The sequence below is a fragment of the Gadus morhua genome, chromosome 16 (assembly GCF_902167405.1).
Source record: "Gadus morhua chromosome 16, gadMor3.0, whole genome shotgun sequence".
Classification (NCBI taxonomy): domain Eukaryota; kingdom Metazoa; phylum Chordata; class Actinopteri; order Gadiformes; family Gadidae; genus Gadus; species Gadus morhua.
Window position 1 is genome coordinate 17,165,199 of NC_044063.1, and position 24,004 is coordinate 17,189,202.

The window sequence follows — 24,004 nt, forward strand, 5'->3', positions numbered from 1 at the left end:
CAAACTGCAAGTTATTATCTCAAATTACAATAGAGAGTGAACTCTCCAGATTGATGATATAAGACCACATAATTGTGTATTATTACTTGGAGCATTCAACATTCAGGGGGTGTGACCCACCTTAATGTGTGTGACCTAGTGTTAAGATAGCAAGTTCCTAACACAGACATTTAAGTTCAGCTTTGTTCGAATCAATCACATATGCTGATATGCTGAAAATATATTGCCTTATATTGCAGATAAATAACAGACAGTACGACTTGAAAAGCCGTCTGGCACTTCCAAATCTGGAAGCACCAGAACCTAGAAAACATTCACCGCAGTTCTATAATAGCTTACAGAAGAGTTTATGTTTAGATGATCATACTTATTTCCATCCATCTCAATTACATTTTTTTTTACAGTCTCATCAATGTCATCCAATATTTTTTTAATAAAACCAATATTGTTAACATGATAAAGAAGACAGATTTAAGAACACCTCAATAATCTGCAAGTTTATGTTTGACTGCCGTATGGTCATATCAGACGCTGAACAGAAACAGTTTGAAGGCCAACATGGCATTCTTCCCCCTGTGACCGTCGGCTGAAATAACACACAGTATCACACTCTGGACCTTGACGGGAACAGTCAAGGGATGGCCATGTCTAATCTGTAACAGCAGTAACCAAGTAGTGTTCAGAAGCGTTGTTGTAGCGGTTGTGTTGTTGCCATTATCACTAATACGCCTCTTCCTCAGCAGTGATAAACCCATTGATACACCCACCATGCACATCCTGGGAAAGGTACCCAGGTGAGAGGCCACTGGCCAGAGATGGCCTTTACACTAGAGGGGCTAGAGCTGTACACCAACAGCGGTTTCCAGCGGTGGCCGCAGGAGAGGCTGCCTGGCTGCCAGCAGAGGCCTGGCTGCTACCAGACTTGCTTTTTTCTGTTCATACCAGAGGATTAAGGATTTTCTTTTTTTTTACCTGGCACTTTGGGTGTTTTGAGCGGATATCCATGGAACACCCCGGGTTGCATTGGTCCACCGTAGCCACGGCCTCCTGCTGTATTGGAATGAAGTGGCTCTAAGTGTATGACTCATACTACCTAAAGTCCTGCGTTTTAATGTGCGAGTGAAGATATGATTACCTGTGCCTGCTCCTCCCTGACCTCCGCCGGGAACTATGGAGATACAAATCAAGATGAGGGTTTCAAATCGTCATCGCTTGCCTTTTACAGCCAGACACCCTCAGTTAGCAGTATATTTGATATCATGGGAAAAAAAAGCATTATTGCGCTGCCAAGTTGTATAATTATGTCTCCGTACGTGATTTAGGGTTTAGTCCAGTGCCAGTGGCTACCCCGGGGAGAACTCCAAGACCACCGAACCCTGGATAGACACACAATGGGCCAGTCACAATGCATGAGGAACCAAGTTCACATGAACCAGAAACTACAGGATCCAGGCACACGATAACCAATAAACAAGCGGGGACTATTCCTACCTTGTCCTGGTACGAGGCCTCCTTGGTACAGGCCAGGCAGGCCAACACCTGACACAGCCAATGAGACACAAGATATGTGTTACATGAAGTTTATATTACTGTGAGTGAATGAGATCTGAAATGAGGTGAATCTTCAGAGGATGTAGGTGTATGTTTGTGTCTGTCCAAACCTGGCAGTTTTGCAGCTTTCTTAGCAGCAGCAGCTGCAGCAGCAGGATTGACTCCTCCCGGCAGTCCCGTCTGGGGAATGACAGGCACTACCAAAACACCAACATGAAACACAATTGAAGGTGCAAATCCAATCCTGAGCCTTGATTCAACACAGCTGGCAGCGGCCTCTAACCAGACATCCTTTTTTTGATTACATCATTTGACCACGTATTGTGCGAATATGTGTGCATGAGCCGGCATGTGTGTTTTCTTTCAAAGTGATCAAGGCACATTTTTTTTCATTTATAACAATTCAAACTGTTCATTAACCAGTATTTATACCTCCAGCAGGAACTGCAGCTCCGGTTCCAGCACCCCCAGGCCCGTATCCTGCACCCCCAGGCCCGTATCCTGCACCCCCAGGCCCGTATCCTGCACCACCAGGCCCATATCCTGCACCGCCTGGCCCGTATCCAGCACCACCAGGCCCGTATCCTGCACCACCAGGCCCATATCCTGCACCGCCTGGCCCGTATCCAGCACCACCAGGCCCATATCCTGTGGAAACCAGTTTACATTGAGTCTGTTGCAAGGTAAAAGGAGTAATACAGATATTGAGGAAAATATTTTTTAACTATTTACGGAGCAATGGTTCAGAAGGACCACAGAAGTGACTGTAGTGAGAGTGAGAGTGATTACTGGAGTGAGAACTTGGGATCCCTGTGTTAAAACAACAATTCTGTCTGACTTTGGGTCCAGCAGTGGGAGCCAGCAGGGATAGGACGTCAACCCCATATCCATCATTAAATGCTTCATTTCTCTGGCTAGGAAATAAGATGTCGGCCTCTTGCTCAATAATGCTTTACAGCCGTATTAAACACACCGGCCTGTTTGTTTAACCTTCCTCTTCCATGTTGAATCTAATACTTTGCCCAAAGGGCTTCCAGTCTACTGGTTGTAAGTATGTGGTCTGCAGCGATTGTTTGGCGTAAGATAGAAGAGTTTTCCAAAGCAATGTAATGTTATTGTTTTCTCATACATCTTGTTCGGATCACTGAGGTTGGAACCGAAAACTCCTAGTTTGTCAACCAATGCTGAAGTACAGGATTTTGATTTGTCTCATATTATGACTGTATGCTTAATAAGACGTTAAAAATAAGCTCATGTGTCCTCAAACTATCCAAAGGTAATAAAAGTTAACTAATGTAAACTTGTTTGCCAAGCATTGCTGGTTATATTACTAATAAATTGGCAACATGGAAAATATATGCCTTCCAATAGTATAGCAATAAAGAAAAATAAAACATTGCAGACCCAAGAGAGAAAAGCAAGGTGGAACGTTTCAGGTGGAAAGTTACATGTTCTGCCATGTTTTTCCATTGTATTGAGGTCAGTTGATTTGCCTCATTAGTTGCACATCTGGCTTGGTGCTAATTACAACATCCAGATGTTCAAAGAAAGTTCACCTTGGGAACCTGGAACACCTCTGCAAAAAACTGATGAATTAGAACCCATTCTGGAATTGATCACCTCTTTCCTATACACAACCAAGACAGACAGATCCTACTTTTTGCTGAATCAAAATCAGCATGAATGGGACCGTTGAGGGATGTGTAAGTATTTAGCAAATCGAAAGAAACATTTTGGAAATGAAAGAAGAGGAGGGTCAGCTTACCTCCTTTCGGTGGTTTGGGACCTTTGACTCCTGCGCCTGTGAAAAGGACGATCAGAGAGTCAGATAAATAATACTTATTATTGACTTTAGTATTAATACGACTACAACTGCCAATGACCGCTTTTACTAGTAAATATATTGACGGTTAGAACATCATTTTGTTACTGTTATTGGGATGAAGGAAGATCAAGAGAATAAAGGAAAGGATTACGCTGGATCATTTTAATTTGTTTACCAAATTCCATAATTCTGTACTTTCTGCTCTGTTTCCATTTAAATTACATTTCCATGTCATCATTTAGCAATTAGCATTTAGAGCTTTGATTCAAAGTGACTCACATGTGAGGCTGAGCAAAATAAACCAGACAAACAATAGTGAATTGAGTACAGAGCGTGAAAGTAAAGAGTGACAATGGGAGAGTTCAGAGAGGCTACTGGAGAGTGAAGAGTGGCTATAAAGGAGTATAGAGTGGTTACTGGAGAATGCAGAGAGGCTACTGGAGATTAAAGAATGGCTATAAGAGAGTGCAGAGTGGCTGAGAGACACTATCTCTAAGAGAGGCTATCTCTAAGCATCTAACGCTACATTCCTGGATTGAAAATAATAGATCAATCCATGAATACAGCCACACGTCCCTTGGGGACACCGACTGTGTAAGGTGCAGTCTCTAATGTTTACGTTACCTAGGCCTGGCTGCAGACCAGCGCCTCCCAACCCGGCTCCTGGCAAGACTCCCCCGTAGCCTAGAGAGACACAGTGGTGAAGACGGAGGTGGCGTCAAAGATACAGCGGGGGACGTATTAGTTATTGATCAGAGTGTCGACCTGTGTTGTTTTTAAACCTGGGTATAGTCCACCTAGACGCACGCCATGTGCTCCATAGCCTGAGGGAGAAATGTTAATGAGACACAGGTGGCTTGGTTTGAATTGGACATTTTGTCTGTGTAATAACCCCGATTTATGACTTGGGGTGGGAGGCGGATCTTCGCTGCAGGCTGACGGTTCAAGCTGCCAACCAACCAGCTGAGTTTTGCATTAGAAGCCCTATCAGCTATCACTGGTGGTGAGAAGCTGGTGCTTGGTCTCCAAAGTGCTGAGCAGCTATTTGGTTAGCAAGAAACATTGCCATCAAGTCAGGGGGGCAGGGTGAGAAAAGTGTTCCCTGCTGATGGAAGTGTGTGTGGATTTGGCAAAACTCAAATTAACACTCAGTTATCAAAAGTCCAAAAAGAAAACTATACAGGATTTGAGGTTTGTATCAGCATTGCCGTTTCATCAACCGCTCATTAAGGGTTCATGCAATAAGGATGTGACAGGAGAAAGCTACTATACAAGAAGGCTATCTAATACCTGGTTTAGGACCCTTCTGCCCCGCTCCACCAGGGAAAAAGCCACCTGCTCCACCAACGGGCCCTCCGTATCCACCGTAGCCACCTTTAGAGGAGATACAAGGAGCAAGGCTTAGTGAAGGACAACCCTGCTTTTGAACAGGCGATTACCCCCTCTACCACATACCTCCTGCTCCGACTCCACCAGCCCCAAGACCTCCGGCCCCTTGACCTCCAGCCCCTAGACCACCAGCACCTAGACCCCCAGCACCTAGACCCCCAGCACCGAGGTTCCCATAGCCTAAGACATGGAGAGATATGGATGGTTGCAGTGAGAATTATCAGTATTTTAGCACATTCAAACTGATTTAATACTTCCCTTGGCCTGTGCTTCATATTCTGACGAATCAATGCTAAATCATTTTTTGCAGACTGTACTTTAAGTTAAACCTGGGATATTTCCTTGGTTCCTCATGAAAAATTCGTTGGAGTTTTGGCCGAACGACAGGGTTGTATTCCAGACCCGTACTTTCTCTCACGGATGTTCCTGTCCGTCTGCCTGTCTGACTACAAACACCAGAGGGAGCAATTTCGGTTTTTGCACAGTTGAGGCGAAAACGTAGTTTAAAACGCTTGCCGCAGCAACATAGTCTGGAGATTCTTCAGAGTGGCCATGGGAGGAAAATCATCTCCTTCCCAAAGCTGCTATGCATGAATAGAGTTCTATCCCAGCATGGACTTTGTACACTGACACGAACTGTGAGATGCTGGAAAGAGAAGCACGGAAGGGAAAATAATACAGACAAAGTGATCTAACCACTAATATACACTCAAAAACCAAGAGATGCTGCAAAATAACAACATGGGACTAGACCTCACGACATAGATTTGAGGACATTGAATAATGTTTAGAAGCTGGAAAACTTAATTTGTGCCTCAATGTAGTTTGTGTTTTAAGTCAACTTAACTTTTGGCAGTGTGCACTTTTGACGCAAGAACCTTCAACTTTTTCTGTTATGCACAATTATATGGATAAACTGGGCCAAGGGACTTGAGATCTTGTGTTTATATGGAGAGAAAGATCTCTGATATAATCTTATGGATACAATCTTGATACAAAGAAATCTCTCTTGGCTTCTTAAAACTGTCTGTAAAAGGGCTGATGCTATACTGCTATCAAGGCATATAAACTGCGGTTCTGTCAGTGCTTTTACTATGGAGCAACACAACAGATGGATGGTAAAAAATTGGTCCAATTGTTAACGGATGATCTCCCTATTCAACCATTGATTGCCACATTTCTATGGCAAGATTGCACCCTTACATAGAGAGAGAGAGAGAGAGAGAGAGAGAGAGAGAGAGAGAGAGAGAGAGAGAGAGAGAGAGAGAGAGAGAGAGAGAGAGAGAGAGAGAGAGAGAGAGAGGGGGGGGGGGGGGGGGGGGGGAGGGGGAGAGGGAGAGGGGGAGGGGGAGGGGGAGAGGGAGAGGGGGGGGAGAGGGGGAGGGGGGGGAGAGGGAGAGGGGGAGGGGGAGGGAGAGGGGGAGAGGGAGAGAGGGAGAGAGAGAGGGAGAGGGAGAGGGAGAGGGAGAGAGACGGTTCAGACAAACCGACACATGGAAGTGTGCTGGTTCAAAACCCAGTCAAAACAAGTGTATTGCTGACCTTGCCTGGTGCTTGGCACACCCATAATGCACTACTCAGTGCAACATGAGCTCAATCTAAACTAGATGACCAACAATAATCCATCTCCGTCAACATCTCCTGCTTGACTCTCCTTGAGTGCTTAAACATCCCCAGACTCACCTCGAGGTAAGACAAGACTTATAAGCAAATGGATCCAAGGTTTTGTTGGATTTCAGCTTCTCTGGCTTAAGACATATAAGGATCCCCATAAATTGCAAGTGTTGCAAAAACCGCAGAAGTAGATGCATCTAAAGTTATAGAACAAGCATTGGGGGAGAAAGCAAGTATTATCTTACAAAGAGACTGTTGTATTATAAAGTAATGTTTTAATGAGGGAATTTGGCAGCTGTTGCTTGGGAGATAAATCCGAGCCAGACCAACACATGTCTGAGTCTCTGTCTAAGAGAGAGAGAGGGAGAGAGGCAGGGAGAGATGGAGGGAGCGAGCTAGAGACAGAAGGAGTGTGTGCAGTGAATGTGAGCACACTGAGAAGAGGTTCAGGCCTTGTGGCCTGTGGTCACATGTGCATCTTATATTGAATATATGGTCCGAGGCCATGACAAATGCATCTCAGCGATCACTCGACATTGGACATGGCAGGTGACTGGTTGTAATGGTGATAAGAGTGGGGCCATATAGCGAACCCCAGTGAAAACATGTTCGGGGTTGGGCACCAACTGACATAGTAGGTTAAAACGTCTGGGCCGAGAAAAGGAGACACAACGCAGGCAAACAGTTGCTCCCTCTATGCGTGCACGATGCCATGTTTGTTTGTGTGTGTGTGTGTGTGTGTGTGTGTGTGTGTGTGTGTGTGTGTGTGTGTGTGTGTCTGTGTGTGTGTGTGTGTGTGTGTGTGTGTGTGTGTGTGTATGTGTGTGTGTGTGTGTGTGTGTGTGTGTGTGTGTGTGTGTGTGTGTGTGTGTGTGTGTGTGTCCATGTGTGTGTCCATGTGTGTGTGTATGTGGTGGACAGTACAAGCAAAACATTCAAAACAAGGGAATCACCTCATTGTTCGTTGAAAGCAAAGCCAATTTAATTAACATATTGTAAGCAATGCTTCTTTAAGGCTCCAAGCAAAAGGAGAATTTGGCCAGAATATCTTTTGGCCGTTTCACTTTGCATGATATTGTTCGATTGATTTTAAAATAAGGATACGGATGGTCTGTTTCGGATCTGTTTACACCAAGCTGCCCCAACAAGCCGGCCTTTGTTTTCCCTGCCGTTATTTCAGTACGTCACCTCACACAAACAGAGCTCACACATAGGTCTTTGGAAGTCCTTCCTCGTTTAGTTTTTTGCAATCAAAGGCTTACACCAAGGAAACACTGCACCCTGACTGTCCTGATCGTCACAACAGATGAGGGATTATTCTTGCCTCCTAGTAATAAGCAGAGTGGAACTGTTCATTCCTGACACCATGCGGAACATTTTCCAGACCGAGGCATTTTTACTTGATGGGGTGAACCAGCAGCTTGTGTCCTGGAATCATGCATAACGTGTTGTTAATGAGATACAAGGGACGGAAACCTGAAGCCACAGCACAGAAAGAACTTGGACACCGGGGTAATTGGGAAGAAAAACAGCACTTTGCTCGCTTGCATCATACTTTCCCTACAGCTCAGGTCCCAAAAAAGTAACAAAATGATTGAATTCAAATATTTTCCCATTCACAAGTCACCACTTGATTTCACGTCCACACAGTGACAAGTACACCTGAAGGTTGACTTGTGAGTTTAAGTTGTGTGCGGGCGTGGAAATAGAGGAGGAATGAACACAACCGTAGCGTTTTAATTGTGGTGAAAGTGATGTCAGCTAAAGGTTTTGCACGCACAAAGGAGCAAGTCTTTGCTAACAGCCGTGACACGGAGATGAAGAACTGATTGGAGCAACGTACGGCCTACGGTGCCCGCTGCCCAGCAGCGTTGGTGTTACTACTGAAGCACAATGTTGGGGCTGAGATGGGCCAGACAATATGGCGATGGTTGTTTCACTGGACATGATCTCAAACCCATGTCCAACACAAGTGGTGGACGTGCGCCAGTGTGAACGCGGGCGATCTGGTTTCAATCTCATCTCTAAAACATCTTGCCTGCTCTCCACAGGGTTAAGTAAGGTAATCCTCTGTTTCTAAACCAGAGGAATATAAGAACATTAATCAAAGCAGAGTTTTCAATGTTGCATTCCTTCGTTTTTTTATGGCTCTCCCATACCTCCACTTCTTTCTTTCCCTCTCTTTCTCCCTCTTTGTTTCTTTCTGCCTTATTCTCAGACGATTGTGAGGCTGTTTAACATAGGAGGTGTGAGGAACCCCCAAACACAATATTTAAACCATGATCTCCTTCATCAACCAACAGCAAGCTGGTGCAAAGCAGAACTCAAGCTGAACAATTCAAATGTCAAGGAGTATTTTTGTCTGAAATAAATAGATATATTGTTCATTTTTAGAATGGATGGTCTCATAATTATATAAAGCAACGCAAAGGTTTGTGTGTGTGTGTGTGTGTGTGTGTGTGTGTGTGTGTGTGTGTGTGTGTGTGTGTGTGTGTGTGTGTGTGTGTGTGTGTGTGTGTGTGTGTGTGTGTGTGTGTGTGCGCGTGTGTGTGTGTTTGTTTGGGGTAGGTCAGAGGGTGGATCAGCTCAGACGGTGAGGCTCTCCGAAATCACAGATGATCAAAGAGGTCCACACAACAGACTGATCAGAATGTAAGAGGGTGAGAGTTCAGTTTTGCGCTAGGAGGCCTTTTAGGTTGAAGGAAATGCTGTGATGATGGTTAAGTACAAATGCCTGAGCATCAACAACAAAAAAAAAAAAACTTTGGTTGAAAACAGTAGAAAAACGGGTTTGTGATCGATTGTGAGCTGAAAAGATTACTCGGCCACGGTGGTCCCACAGTTCCCATAATTCACTGTAACGACCGAGCGTGTCGTCATCATGTCCATTCACTGACATGACACCAGATTTCTATCAGTATCAAATCATCGCCAGGAGCGCTGAACCTCACATCGCTGGATGAGTGCCATTCGTGTGAGGTTACACAAGGCAGCTTTCATCCGGATTAAAGCAAAAGGAGATGCCGCACTGATTCGAGATCGCGTGAGACAGTGGGACGTACACAATTCCACCCATGACCTCCCCAGCTTCTTGTCACTTTCAGGTCCTGCGTGCTGTCAGTCACCGGCACAAGGCTATGAAAAGCAGATCTAGGAGCATGTTGGAGTAATTAAGAATTCACAAACTCAGAGCGATGCATACAAACTCTCCCTCTCTCTATTTTCCTGGACGGTATCAGACAGCCAAGAATTGTTTTCACTTTTTCTGTTTCCCACTTTTTCCATGGAGTCGTCGGCATTACTCAATGATGTGTCCCAAAGATTTCACCCCATTTATTGTACCAGAGGACTCCAGGTTCAAACCTGTCAGCCCTGCTTTGGACATGAAGCATTAGATTCGGTTTCCCTCACAGTGTTTTCGTATGTCTTTTCTTTCTGGACTAGGTCATCACTGCTATCCATCTTGCAACGTAGGAAGTGAGTTGTGAAACCCCACATCGTTGGTCAACACATATGTCCCACGTCAATTCAGTGAGGGGGGGGGGGTGGTTCTCAGAAACAGCTCCAACTTAACGGTAACTATTTGAAGCATTACGTGTAATACATTACACTTATGTTGGATGGTACGAGCTACAGCAACGTAGCAACGTCAGGCTGAACCGGTCCGGTGACGTCGGTCTGCCTTGTATGAACTCTCCCAGTCCTTTAACTCTGCAGCACACTCCATCCACCCTGACACGCCTTGATTCATCTACAGTACTTCTGGGCCAGGTGACCTTACTGCGGGGTTTCATTGAGTCCTGGGCAAATGTACGCCTTGTCGTGTCGTGACATAAACATTGATATCATTGCACGCAGCCAACAGATATGTAATCAGGCTGGAGCGGAACCACAGAGCTCTCGTTTTGTCTTTTATGCTGGACCAAAAAGATGCCATGATGTCCTTTAGTATTTTTTTAAGCCTCTTTTAAACAAGATCAACGGTTGCCAACTCAGAGCTCAAGCAAGTTTGTCCACAGTGCCTCCTTAGTTTGGCACGCACATAGCGTGCAAAGCAAAGACGAGGGCAGACACAAAACACAACCATTCACAAACAATAAAAATGTGGGATAAGGGATCCCGAAAGTTCACTGACAATCTCTCATAACACGATTCCATTGAAATCACCACCTTGTTCTTTCAACCACTTTTTATGTGCAAAGAATGAGAAAGGTCAGCAGAGCCTAACAGCAGTCGGTAGAAGAAGCCAGTGGTCACGGTATGTAGAGTTGGCCCACCGAGGTACCTCTAGCAGATGGTCCCCACATGCCTCAACCCTGCGTATCCATCGCATTCTTTCTTGACTAGTCAGGGTTGCAATAGACAGGTCGGCTCACTTCCGAATTGGCCCGTAAACACGCAGCAAGGGGTTCACTGAGTTAGCCCTAAAAGCATTTTCAAAGTTCCTTAGCGTTTGTGGGGCAGCAAATTAGATAGCATAGCTATCTGAAGCCTTTTAACGTAACACATGGATGCCAACCTCATGGTTAGAAATAAGCAAGGCTTGGTGTTTTGGTGGTTAATTTAATACAGTAATACAGTAAACAAGGGGATTACTACTTTGAATGAAAGGTTTAACAGTGGGTTGAACATGAATAGCTCCAGTGTATCTAAAAAGCAATCCCACAGACCCGATGGCCTTTCAACCCCAAATATCCAGATTTTCTTCCCGGCATTACCATTGATAGATCCGAGTTTAACAATTTCAACCTCCCTTTGTGGATTTGGCTGTGCCTTTCCATACAGCTGCACAGCGGTACCGTAATGTAGCAGTTTCTTCAGATGATAGACTACAAACGTAATTATCCACTGTAAATATAGACGACGAAAGAAGCCTCTTTTGAAGGAGCAGGCGTTTTGGATTCAGCTTGATTCAGCCACTTGGGACTGGTTTCCAGCCTCCTGTGATTCCATGATTTCTCTTAATGAAAGCTTGGAGAAATCAGAGCAGGGTAATTTCTAAACAACACGGGGTGTGCTGCTGCCAGATGGACGAGTGAATGCTCCCTGCTCCAACCCCCCTGGCTGACCGCGGAGTGGTACTCCCCCCTGCAGAGACAATCGGGGAAAACATCGGAGAGAACAACCGACGTTGGCGCGAAAGCTGGTCCCCATATAAACAGAAAAATAAAAAAACGACTTACAGAGGCAGAACACAATTGACTGTGAACAGGCTGGATGCTTGTTATGGTGTGTTCGACCAATCCTGTTAAAATATGGTTTAAGTTAGGTTAAAGACAACAAAACCCTGGGGTTTTGTTGGATCAGTGGACGACAGTAAATTACTGTTGACTGGCTTTTCTTGACCTAAATTATCATCATGAACCGAGTAATTGGCGATGCTAAATGGCACGTGGTTGTTTATTGCACCGCTGGCGTTTTTGTCCAAGGTTTTTACTCAGGCGAAGTAAATAAAAGGAAGAGAGAATGTCAAGGTTAAGTCAAATAGATTTGCTGCAATGTATATAATCAAAGACTAAAGATCGAGATCTTTGTTTGTGCGAGTGTATGTGCGTACACGTGTCTCAGTACAGAAGTTGGTTCATTGGACATGTCCCCAAACAACTGACGGTAAATCTGCTTGCTTATAGTATCAATTACATTGGCTCCAAGTAACAAATGTTTACGTTAAATATTTTCATACACACATACAGTGTATGGGCACTGTCCCATACATGCACAGGCCTTCTAGGCTATGACAGCTCTGATGACAGGTCTGAGCTGCGATAATGCAGAGCATATGTGCACCAAAGGACTCTTGATGCAAGTACTCGCTGTACACCTGCATCTGCTCCTCTCTCCCTCTCAAGTCCTCATGTCACTCCTCTATTCTGCTCTGCTTCTTCCCCCCAGTGACCCAATACCCGACTATGTGTTTGCAGTACATGCACGTGTGTGTAAGTGTCTGTTCGTGCCCAACACTCTTTATTGTCTGGGATGGATCTAATGGAGGATGGGTTGTCTCCCTTCTATCTACTTATTGTCTCCATCCTCCTTAATATCCCACTTAACTTTGGCACTTTCGTGTACCTTGTTGGCTTCAAGCCTCTTCCTCTTCCTGTTGAGGACGAGGAGCCCACCCGACGAAAACATGCACAGCTGCTTCAAAATGAGGCCCTGATATAAACCAGAGGGACCTCGAGAGGAATCCTGAGGCGTCTCGGTGAGACCCTGCGCACATGCAAGCAGACTCATATGCAATGTGTGGTGCTTGATAATTAAAAGGATATAGTCACAGTCTCCGAGCCTGGGTGATAACAGGTATTCACTGGGTCAGGGTAGATTGTCAGCACTCCCAGCTGCTGGAATTAAGGTGTTTACAAAGTTTGACAAATCTTTGGCATTTTAGCATCTATTGAAATGCATAATATAAGGCATCTTTATACTTTCTTTTTCAATGAAAAGGTGTCGGGGAATTCAATTAGTCGCTTCTTCAAATAATGCTCAAAAGAAGGAGGCCAGGATCTAACAGCTGTTAACAAGTCAGAATTTGCCTTTCGAAGTCGCAGTATTTTACCAATCCGGATTTCGACAGAATACACAATTACTGGAGCCGTTGTTGGACCTGGCATTAGCTGTGCAGACATTTAGAGCGGTTACAGCACGTTTCTACATCTGCAGTTGAGGGATGATACTCTTTAGCCAAGGTGTACATCTGTGGAATGCAACCGCACTTTTCTTCATCTTCTGGGGAACAATTGAATGCCTTAGTGTGTGTGCTTGCTCAAGGCAGATTTTCTTGCATAAATTCTAATACTTATAGTATCTCTCTGGCATAAAAAAAGTTCCCTATGGTTTATAACCTGGGTTAACGTTCTTTTGGGGATAATTGTTATCTATACAATCCATAAACCAAGCAAGGAATGCTCAAAATAATGTCTACGCTCTTGGTGCCTTAGAGTCAAGGGAAGTATCTAATTGAATCTTCATACTGACAAAAAAGATAAATTTTCCAATCCCTGCAAATTCAAGAATCTGGAATGATTTAAAGAATAGGCGGTTGATTGATTTAAAACATTGGAGGTCACTTTTTCATAGTCGTTCCAGATAAATGGCTCAATAAATTGAACAGCAGCTGGGAACAGGTTACGACTCCTCTGTGACTCCTGGTCTCTGGGCGGAGGCCTATGGCTGACCCTCAGTGTCTCCTCCGGCCAGTCGTTAGATCTTTCACTTTCTTCTGTGTTTAGGTGATCTAGCTGTCGGTCTCTTTTTTCCACACAGTGCTCCCCACATTGCTCCAGCTCGCTTAGGGAGGCAGTCGCCTCCGACACACTGTTTGCTTTTTACTTTCTAATCTCATTTTTGCAAGTGAGGCCTGGCAATAGAAGGTACGTACAAGAGCCAGGGCATTGCTTCCTAGAAAATGCTCATGCTGACCCCGGCCAAAGTCAACTTCCTGCTCACATCTGATATTAGGTCATTTTCACCATTCAGGTCCCCTGGAACTCAATGACTTTGTGAAAGAAGGAAGCCCTCCAGAAGACCTCCTGTGCTCCGCCCCGGGTCTTATCAGGAATATAGGGTCTTAGTTTGGACGCACCTTATCTGCATGTACAGGGTAGGCCTAGATTGAAATCAGCACAGCTTATGGAAATTAAATTACTGCAAATCCTTTCTGAGGCACTAACACGGTTTACACTAAGGAAAATATTTACAATACCATGTCGGAGAAAAGTGGGCAATGGCACATTTCAACAAGGAGGTTTCCAGATATTGTGAGGGCTTGACTTTAAAATAACATTAATCAGTGTGCCGGTACCGCTGTTTTGTCAGGCGTTGAAGGAAGCGAACCCTCTGAAAATCGTCACTCCCTTTGATAAAGAGGTGAAGTAGAACAGGCTTGAAAAGTCTGGGCGTCAACGGCAACAGCCAGGAGGAAGTGATACAATGTTGGCACCCCGTCCTATTAGTATGTTGTACATTACACACTTCACAATGTTGTACAGGGTTGGCCCCCCTCTACGCGAAAGGACTTGACATGTTAAACACACATGCCCATGCCTACCTGCATAAGTGATCCTTTTATTACAGCAGCATAGAACACACAACACACAATATTGAAGAACCAAATTGTAAGTATGAATACAAATATAACACAATGGACTGTATTGATCTAACCTGGTTTGGGACCCTTTCCACCGGCTCCTGCTGAGACAAAGATAAAAAAAAACTCACTTGGGTGGATTAATACATCCAGCACATGCAACATATATACATGGAAAACAATAACAAGACTAAAAGGGTTTAGCTATAAGGGAAAACGTGTCAATATAGTTGTAGCCTACCTGCACCCAGTCCTCCAGTGCCCAAGCCACCTGTTCCATGACCACCGGGCAGAAACCCCCCAGGCCCTATACCTCGACCCCCTCCATAACCTCCCGCTGTGGGTCGAACAGAGAAGAACTCGTGATCATCATCCTCATCATCACTGCTACTATCAACATCCACCTCATCGCTAATCAATTGTTGTTGTCATTATCATGATCCATATAGTGTTGATATTCCCATTGAAATTTTGAATAAATGTTTTACTTCTAGCCATATGGATGCACTCTAAGTAAAACAGAGACCGGGCCACAGAACACCGAGAATCCAATGAAGCTGAGGTTCCGTCATTGAGGTGTGAGGAACAAGCAGAGCGTACTGGGAGCGCTGCCAGTGTCTCAGTGCAGTATGTGTGTTGGGACTCTGCCTTGAATGTGTGATAAGGACGGAGAGGAGATAAGAGTAGCCTCCTACACCCACCCAGAGCACACGGCCCCGGTATCTGCTCTCTGTGGGTGTGCCGCGCGAGGTCTGGCTTTAGAGCCACTTCATGTCCATTAGAGTAGACAATGGTATCTGGGACCACTGGGAAGAGCTCTGGAAGCCACGATGACCGAGAGAATGAAACACGGACCACCCATGAAGCGAAAAAAAGTAGAATTACTGTTTGAATGTGAGGTTTGTAAACACAAACAATGAGGGAACGTTTTGTTAGCCATGTTGTTTTCATATTTTGTTCTTCTTTCGAGGGGTGTTTGTTTTTCCTTTGGATGCAAGAAAATCGTAATTCAAACTGCAGGCTCCTGGTGAATAGACTATAGGACCCGCTGGTTCATGAACTAGCCAGACTTCATATAATCCATCAAACTCTTTCCAGAACATCTTTGACTCACCCGCTGCTTTAGCCGGTTTGTAGCCCGCAGGTACTCTCCCGGCACCTTGTAAAGATAACAGTGACAGCAAGGGTTAGAGATCAGGCGCATTTTCTTTTGACCAGTTCAGGGTAGGCTGTTTCACGGAGGGTGTGAAATGAACTGCCGCCAAAAACCCGTCGCGTGGGTAAATTGTTGAGTGTTAGTGTCAGGAAGGTATTTTCTATCATAAAAAACGTTGAATGTCTAATGGTTAGTCTAATGGTTTACACCTGGGTAATGCTACGTGTGAAGGTGTGAAGTGTCATGGGTAATAGGTGTTAGGCCAGTTGGATCGGTAGTGATCAAACTGAGTTTGATCGGTAGTCAGTGTGGTCTTTTTCAATGTTGTCAGGTTAAAGGAAAAGTGGAAAATCCCTGCACATGGAATACATCTCCAGAAGACAGCTTAGAATAAGCAGTTATCACTGTAGGGGCCCATTACTGGGCTTCGTACTGGATATTAGTGGAGTAAGCAAGCAGGATGCCGGGTAAGGTTATAACCCATACTTTGTATTGATCAGAAAGGAGAAGGAAAGGAACAAATTAAATCATGGTAAACTCTTACACACAGCCCTTTACCTTTGCACCCCAGAACATGAAATGGCCAGACAGCTGTAGGTAGTTTAAAGTTCACCGCTAGCAACCTTGACGCAATGTGGGAGGCGACAATACGTACATTCAGGCAGACAACTGCTATAATTGCTTTGTGATTGACACGAAACAAGACTCAGGGGATGCGCGTGTTGTCTTATGTCATTGTGTGATGCACGGCCAGACCCTTTTAATTAAAACATTCTGAGCTACATGAAGTCATCCAGATGAACTGATAGATAAGACACGCACATGCACCCACACAACATCGATATTACTGCGCTGTGCGTGTCTTTTATCCCGTGATTCATACCCTACTATAGTGTAAAATATACTGCCCGTAATTTACTTGCAATTTATCTTTCAAAATACTTTAAATCACAAACAGATTGTATTTAATTTGGCACCATCTTCGTCTGCTGACACACGTCCAGATGGAAGAGGACGTGGTTACCTGGAAAGAGGGCCGCTCCCGGTCCCGCCCCACCTGGTCCAACTCCACCTGGTCCAACTCCTGCACCAGCAGGCACGAACACACCTGGAACACACAGCGCATGGAGGACGATGACGGATGACATCATTCACAACACCTGCACCACTCTCTCAAATCGAGACACTTTAATCATTCTAATTCCGTTTTCTTTCCAGAGCCCTCAATCACTGCCATTGTTCCTCAAGGAGACGGTCCATAAGGGAAAACATTCCCCCCAAGCCCATTTCATCATCGGTGACCCAGACAGCCAACCAAAAAGTCTGTCCTTGGCATAGAGCATTGCCCAGGGTCAGGACTTTCACGGCGCACACATTGAAACAATGTGGACACAACATCTCCTGCATGGATCAAGGCAAACATAACGCTTCATGGGCCTGATTAAGAGGGAGAGAGAGAGAGAGAGAGAGAAAAATATCACAATTGTTTTTTGTGATGAGGTATTGCATTTGGAAGCCCTCCTCTTCTGAACCTCAGTGTTGTGGCTCCTCCCCCCCCCCCACCCCCCAACGCCCCCCCCCCCAGGGCCCTGTCTGAGTTCTGGACCCGGCCCAGGGGAACTCCTGAGATGGCTGTCCTGGATCACATCCATGGTGGCCCCGTGGAACCAAAGGAACAATAGAAAAACAATTAAGTGCAAGGATTATAAAAAAAACCGAACTGCTCTAGTGGTTCTGGGACGTTGAACAACTAAATCCAAGGGGGCCTGAACTCAGGCTGTAATTGTGAAGTTTAATATTTTGAAGGCAAAAACATGGTTTGGATCATTGAATCCACCACACGATGAAGAGTACGGGGACTGTAGAACCACAATCATTAACTTTAATGACTCCTACATATAGGCAGGCCAATTCATTTGAGCCACATGTCTAAGCCCTGTGTGTGTATTAGTGTATGTCAACATTATCAGCTCCGGTATCCATCCCCAAGTGTCTAGGCACTTGGGGATGGATATATCTAGCCATTACTATCTTGTCCACATCTTTTTTGGGGACTTTTAAATGAAAGTATGTTAACGAATATATCCACATTCATGGAAGTGTTGCTTGAATGAGAGTGCATTTAAATAATGTGCTTATAAACAATCACACACTGATACATACAACATATTTTCTTCATTTTCTTCATCGTCCGGGCTATTCAATGCAGGAAACTAGTCTAGGCATATGAACCAAGTTTTGGGTGGGTAGTGTTGATTCAGAGCATTTGGATGAAAGATTGAGAACAAAAAGGGGTGGTGGCGGGTGACGTTTGCTCATGAACAAATGGAATGAGCAAAGTGTGCAAACTTTGCTGATGTGTGGTTTGGGTGGAAAGTTAATATAATTATGAAACAGTACACTGCTTGAAGTGACTTAGGTTAAATTTAAGTTTTGTTTTAAGAGATTGTCCTGATTGAGGTAAGCTTCAGTGGTGCAGTTGCAATAACTTCTCATTCAAATAAGGGGATTTTATTTGTTGTTGGCCGAAAACGATTTATAAAAGTCTGTGGAATAGAATCTGTAACACGGCTTGTTTTATTATACATAGCTTTTTATAACACGCTATTCTGGACGGGGAGTGTTAAGAAAGGGAGGTTGAATGACAGTTTATTTGAAGAAGCATGGCAGCCATCTTGTTGAAAACAAATGACCTCATGTAAGAACCCATTGACAGATGAGGAGGGGGCTGGGGGGTTCTAAGCTAATCAGAACAGTGAGGGAGCTGGACCGACGCTGGGTTCCTTCAGGATGACCTTGAGGTCTGATTGAAGAGAACTCCAACTAGGCTCAGGAATGCCAAAGAAAGAACAAATGTAATCAAACAGTTGGGCAGATGAGCGATCAATTTCCATTAATTCCACTGCTGAGCGAACAACATTTTGTATTTCCAAGTCTTACGTGTTCGTCTCGTGTGTTTATGCTCCTTGGCAGGACTCTCAGGTGTTGGTAGAGGTCTACCAAGGTGGAGGGATTGTTATTAACTCTGCTCATTGTGCTCCGTAGCAATCAAAAGGAGGATTTCCTGTCTGGGCATTGAAAGCAACGGAGAAAGGGGGAGCTATAGTGTGCTACGGTTTCCCCCTGGTCGCAATCCAATCTCATGCATACTGCACTTCAGCAGGGCCACAGGGCACTGGGCATTTGGTTCACTTTGAAACGGTCTGCCCCGGTCCCTTCATTGTCGTCCCCATCAGAAACGGGTATGCCGTGTTTCTGCATTTCTATGCTCTTTCTTTTCAGATCGATCTTGTCCTGATTTTAGTAGGTACGTAAGTCCGTTTTTTAAGTAAAAACAAAAATGAATAGAACAGAGGTTGAACTTATGAACACGAATTAATTAAATAGTTTTCAGATTAATGCATGTTATGCCAATAGATAAATACTCAGCAATGGACATACCCCTTATTTAATTGTTATGTCCATTGAACAATGATCAAAAGGTTGAATCATCCATTTTGGCACAAGAATTGACGATTCTTCACAACGGTTGCCTGTTCACCTGTCATTGATTCTTGATTGCCCCGTTTAACCAGAGAGCACGTCAACCGCAGAGACCACGACCACTAACATATTTATGACCCATGAAGTACAAAACAAAGCATTCATTGAATTGATGTGTGTGGTCTTATGTTGTTTCATGGAAATCTTTCGTAGCCCACAAGTATGACCTTAGCCTGGCTGTGGGACAACAAACCGCTCACCAGACCCTTGCTTTGTGGTCAATCCTACCAAACTCATGACCGAGATGATGAGGTGACTTAAAAGGGTGTAGTTACAAACCATGTGACTCACTAATGTGGCAATTTCACGACCCTGCACACTGGGTGTTGGTTTATTTCACCCAATTATTCAGGACTTGCCAAAAGTAGGAACACTTTTCACAAAACGTTTACAGGACAGGTTCGATGATGCTGCTTTTAACCTTACAGACCACACACAAAGTCTCCTCCAAACCTCCGAGAGCGACCTCCAATGACACAACCGTTTACATGCTGCCCAGATCTGATAACTGCTCCTAAAAAGGACCAGCCATCGGTTTATGTGTCGCTTGACTTCAAAATTACAGCTCTCAACCGCACCCGTCTAATTGAAATATTCTGGTTAACCATTGACTGGACGGTGGAAATGGATCTGTAGCCAAAAACAAGTGCACAGCAAATCTGGCGTTATTGCATCTAGGGGAACAGGAGGCATCGTTCTCTTGCGACCAAACTGTCTTTATCTGCATAGCCTGTGTAAGACACAGCTGTCACAGCTGCTTCTCTATTTGCCATCCCATCCCCACTCTTTTCTTTCCAGGAAGAGGTAAGTAATGTCTAAGGATGTCGATTTGGAAACAATTCGGCCTATCTGCTGGTGAGATTCTCTACCCCCCACCCCAGCCTCGTCCTTCCCCCAGAACCGGGCCTCGGCTGGGCGGCTAGAGCCCCATTGTGTGGAGCAAAGCGTCTGTCCGAAGGCGAAACACAGACGACACTATTTTAAATTGACATGATACTTGGTATTTTGATTCGATGCAATGTTCCATTTGAACCCCAAGAGCGGGTTTTTCTGCGGCCGTTCTTTTCGGGCTGACAGCCGAGCTGTATGGGCTTAGGGAAGACATGCCTTTGAAACAGTAACACCAGAAAAGGATGTGTAACAGCTGTGAATTCCTCCCCATGGGTAGTAATTCACACTAAGCACGACAAACATTTTACACTATATGATAAGCCAAGATGGAGCCGAGAGAAACCATTGCACGCTAGTAGAAGGTATGGTCTCCATCTAGACACATGAGCCTATTGGATCAGACTGCAGGCCACGCCCGAAAAGTAGACATGGAATCTGGAACGTAAGTGCGTTTCCCGTTACCGCCTCCGGTATTAATTCATAGTGCACATAGATCATAAATCAGACTATTGGCCCTGATCATTTATCGTGTGTTATCAGATGTCTTTTGTGGTTTTAAGATAAAGATTAGTTCCAGACAGAAGTGTGTAGTGAAAGACAAGGACTGGAACAAATCAGCCATGCAAGCAAGGCTACGGTTCATCGCCATGTTTACACACACTATACCGAAGGGTTGGGCTCTAATGGTTTATCAAACAAAACCAATCACAACGGGCTGTAAGATCACAAAATAAATGCCGGAAACACATACACCGTTTTGTCCAAGACCAACTTCTCTTAATGTGCTTCGTATTAAAACCGGTATTTTAATTTAGTGTTGCTTTTATTTCCTTCCGATAAGTCATGTGGTTCCCCCAATACCGAGAAAGAGACACAACAATATGCTTTTGCGTGTTTCCCCATTGCTTATTTTAGAAGAGCAATGGCATGACCTCTCTCCACATGTTCCTCATATAAAAGCAGACCACCTGAGACCAACATTTTGTGTGTAATTAATCCGTCCCAAAAAGCTGGATAAGATTTGGGTTCCTAACAATGCTTTATGACTTCAATAAAACCAACAGAAAAACATTAAGGACTATTTTCGCAAATGAAAAGATTTTTAAATAGGTTTTGACGACAAATTTACAGTTGGTTTTCTTGGCGTGGATAGAACACAGATACTATGCGGCTTGGAGTCAAGCAAAGCAACAAGCTGAATGCATTTATAACCGGCATTCTAGTGATGTATATGGCCGGAGATTCACGTGAATCATCAGAATGAATGTGTTTTTTTGTTCAAAGCTCAAAAACATGCTAGGACATAACACCTATATCCTCAACCACAGCAATATGAAAAAAACAACAACCAAAGTTGACCATCCTATATTTACATTTAGGAATATGGAGCACAGCACACATACATTATTTTAATGAAAACATCTTGTTTAAAGTATATCACAGGCCGGCTGTGTTGAACAGATAGGCGTAGACCTACTGTGTGTAGCGTACCATCACAAAGCTACAGCTGGAGGCCTGTTTCAATTCAACATAATCTTTTCCCCAACTCCATCCAGTTTCCACAAACACATTAAGGAAAACAGACTAAACTAATGTTAGTTTATTTAGAAGGTTTAACTTGATATTCTTAAGTGGCTTTATTGTTTATCATCTATATATTGCCAGAGCAAACAGCTAACCCCGTTTTTATGTTCAATTCTAGGAAAGCACCTTGAAGCAAAAAGTAATTTTCTGTTTCGCACATATTCACACATCAGTCTTACCTTGAAAAACCTTAATTTAGTGAACTACTTTCATCTAATGCACCGTTATTAACTAATAGAGCATCTTTGGATGGGACGTTCAAAGCCTGTACACTCAATTAGAGAGTGTCTGGGTTTCCTCAGACCACTCTATTAATTCCTCAATGGTGTATTAAGTAGCTCTGTAGTGCCACTGAGCCAGGAGATTCCGTGTGTGTTTGACTCAGTTTAGCAGGCTTGGTTGGCTAGCCACCTTAGGAAAAGGTCTCTTTAAATGCAGCCGGCTGTGAATCCAACACACGCCACCAATTAAGCTCAGAGGGACCAGCAGCTAGCGTGTTGCTAGATCACCAACTGATTATCAAATTGAGCATAGAGCGGTGGTCCAGTTCATCGCTAGACTTGGTTGCCTGGCTGCCAGGGCATGCCATCTGATCTGCAGTGAATTCATTTACCTTCAACTGCAGCCAGGGTCGAGTCACCACTGGGGAGGATTAATGTGCTAAATTCTTTCAGAAGTCGCGGGGCGAAGCATGGTCCAACACTGGTTGAGAAACTGGCTTGCACATTTGTAACAGCCCATTTTAACTGTCACCCATAAAGTTATGGTACAAATGATTGCATTCTTTTCTCGACGGTTTAATAATTTTTCAAAGTTCCAAGGGTGTTTTAAAGAGAAGGTTTGTACACTGCTAAATTAACCTATTGTTGGGATATTTCTTGCACTGCTACGAACAATAGGGGATTAAAGCTAGACTGAAGCTTCTATTCATTTTAAAAAGTGTCTGTACATTGCACATTGCAATGACACTCATGATTGAGTGTCATGAATCCCATACATCATACAACCAAATACTTTGCCTGTTAAGGGCATGGAAACTAATTCCCAAGAAGAGTTCATCGGAGCTATAGACACACCTAACCCTGACCCTAACCCTAACCCTAACCCTAACCCTAACCCTTACACTGTCTATTCATAATGATCAGAATCATATACATCTCTTTCGATCCATCGTGCAGATGCGGTGTGCATGCAAAGTGCAAGTGGAATGTTACTCTGCTGAAGTCATAGATAGCAGCAAACACACTACTTATGTTTACGCAGTAAACATGACAAGACTCAAATGTATCAATAAACTACTTTGCAGATGTTTCCTTTCCTCTTGGATCATAACTCAATGATATGAACCGAAAAACAGCCACTCGCGTCCTCATGGTCCTTGGTAGATATATATTGAGTGATTTGGATGGAAAATAAAATAGGTTAAACTGAAAGAGGGTTTTTTGCTACTATTACATGTTCATAAGTGACCCTTGTACCAGAGGTCGAGCAGTAAATCTTCTAGAAAAGTGTACACAAATTGAGCTGGTTTTCAGCATCTCAGACAACGGTTATGGCTATGGCTGGCTTACCGCTCACTCAAAATGTTGAGGTTATGCTCTTATTTGTTTAGCTAATAAATATATAAGTGTATTATGTAATATATATATAGTAATTTATTTGTACATGAAACACATTGTTTTATTCCTTTTAACCTTATACATGTAAGAAGTTACACCACAGTGCACCTGAATATTTTCAGAATTTTGTCTGCGGATTGATGACAACATTCATGTGTGGAGGAAACGGTGTAGCGTACTATAACCTCAACAGAGAAGCAGATATGGTAAAAGTACTGCAGTATCTCAGAGGCCGGCGGGATTATTTATCTTTGTTTAATGAGTACTAGTCAACACTGTATTGAGTACTATTCAGCACTATATCTTAGTGTCTTAGTGTCCTTACATGGTGGTCCCAATAACCAATCTAATGCTGACGCTTTTAATCAGCACAAACCAAACAAGTGTATAAAGAGTGGAAATATACAGAAGATTGTATATACTTTTTCTAGATAGGAAATTTAACGTTATCATCCCCATTGGAAAGCTTTGATGGAATGATTGGAAACCATAAGAAGCATCGGACTAGGATGTATAACTTTTAGTGGAGATAAACACAGCTTAAATAATTGTCTTGCAATGCCCTCAACAAAACCTATAGCCTGAACACATGTTTCAATGGTGGAGCTAAATAACAAAGTGAATGTTGGCTAAGAAACAAAACATTGAAACAGCCAGACGTGAGGGAGAGTTTGAAAGATTCACAGGACGAAGAGGAGTGAGGGAGCAAGAAAAAAGACGATTCAGGAGGAGAGAGAAAGCCTACC

At 43.9% G+C, this 24,004-nt stretch overlaps 1 protein-coding gene across 31 annotated transcripts in view; it reads right to left on the minus strand.

The window, feature by feature from the left end:
* Window positions 1-24,004, minus strand: part of elna (elastin a) — a 49,070-nt gene that overhangs the window by 22,945 nt on the left and 2,121 nt on the right. For 24 of the 31 annotated variants that reach the window (XM_030381079.1, XM_030381077.1, XM_030381075.1 and 21 more), the window contains exons 2-16: window positions 16,646-16,729; window positions 15,580-15,624; window positions 14,707-14,802; window positions 14,540-14,569; window positions 4,832-4,945; window positions 4,667-4,750; window positions 4,159-4,200; window positions 4,001-4,060; window positions 3,317-3,352; window positions 1,984-2,199; window positions 1,662-1,748; window positions 1,492-1,539; window positions 1,314-1,376; window positions 1,136-1,168; window positions 973-1,050 (exon numbers count right to left, since the gene is read on the minus strand). In XM_030381079.1, the coding sequence (XP_030236939.1) occupies window positions 973-1,050; window positions 1,136-1,168; window positions 1,314-1,376; window positions 1,492-1,539; window positions 1,662-1,748; window positions 1,984-2,199; window positions 3,317-3,352; window positions 4,001-4,060; window positions 4,159-4,200; window positions 4,667-4,750; window positions 4,832-4,945; window positions 14,540-14,569; window positions 14,707-14,802; window positions 15,580-15,624; window positions 16,646-16,729 (1,116 nt within the window). The remainder of the gene's footprint in view (window positions 1-972; window positions 1,051-1,135; window positions 1,169-1,313; window positions 1,377-1,491; window positions 1,540-1,661; window positions 1,749-1,983; window positions 2,200-3,316; window positions 3,353-4,000; window positions 4,061-4,158; window positions 4,201-4,666; window positions 4,751-4,831; window positions 4,946-14,539; window positions 14,570-14,706; window positions 14,803-15,579; window positions 15,625-16,645; window positions 16,730-24,004) is intronic. The other 7 variants (XM_030381048.1, XM_030381067.1, XM_030381061.1 and 4 more) reach the window with 7 other exon arrangements.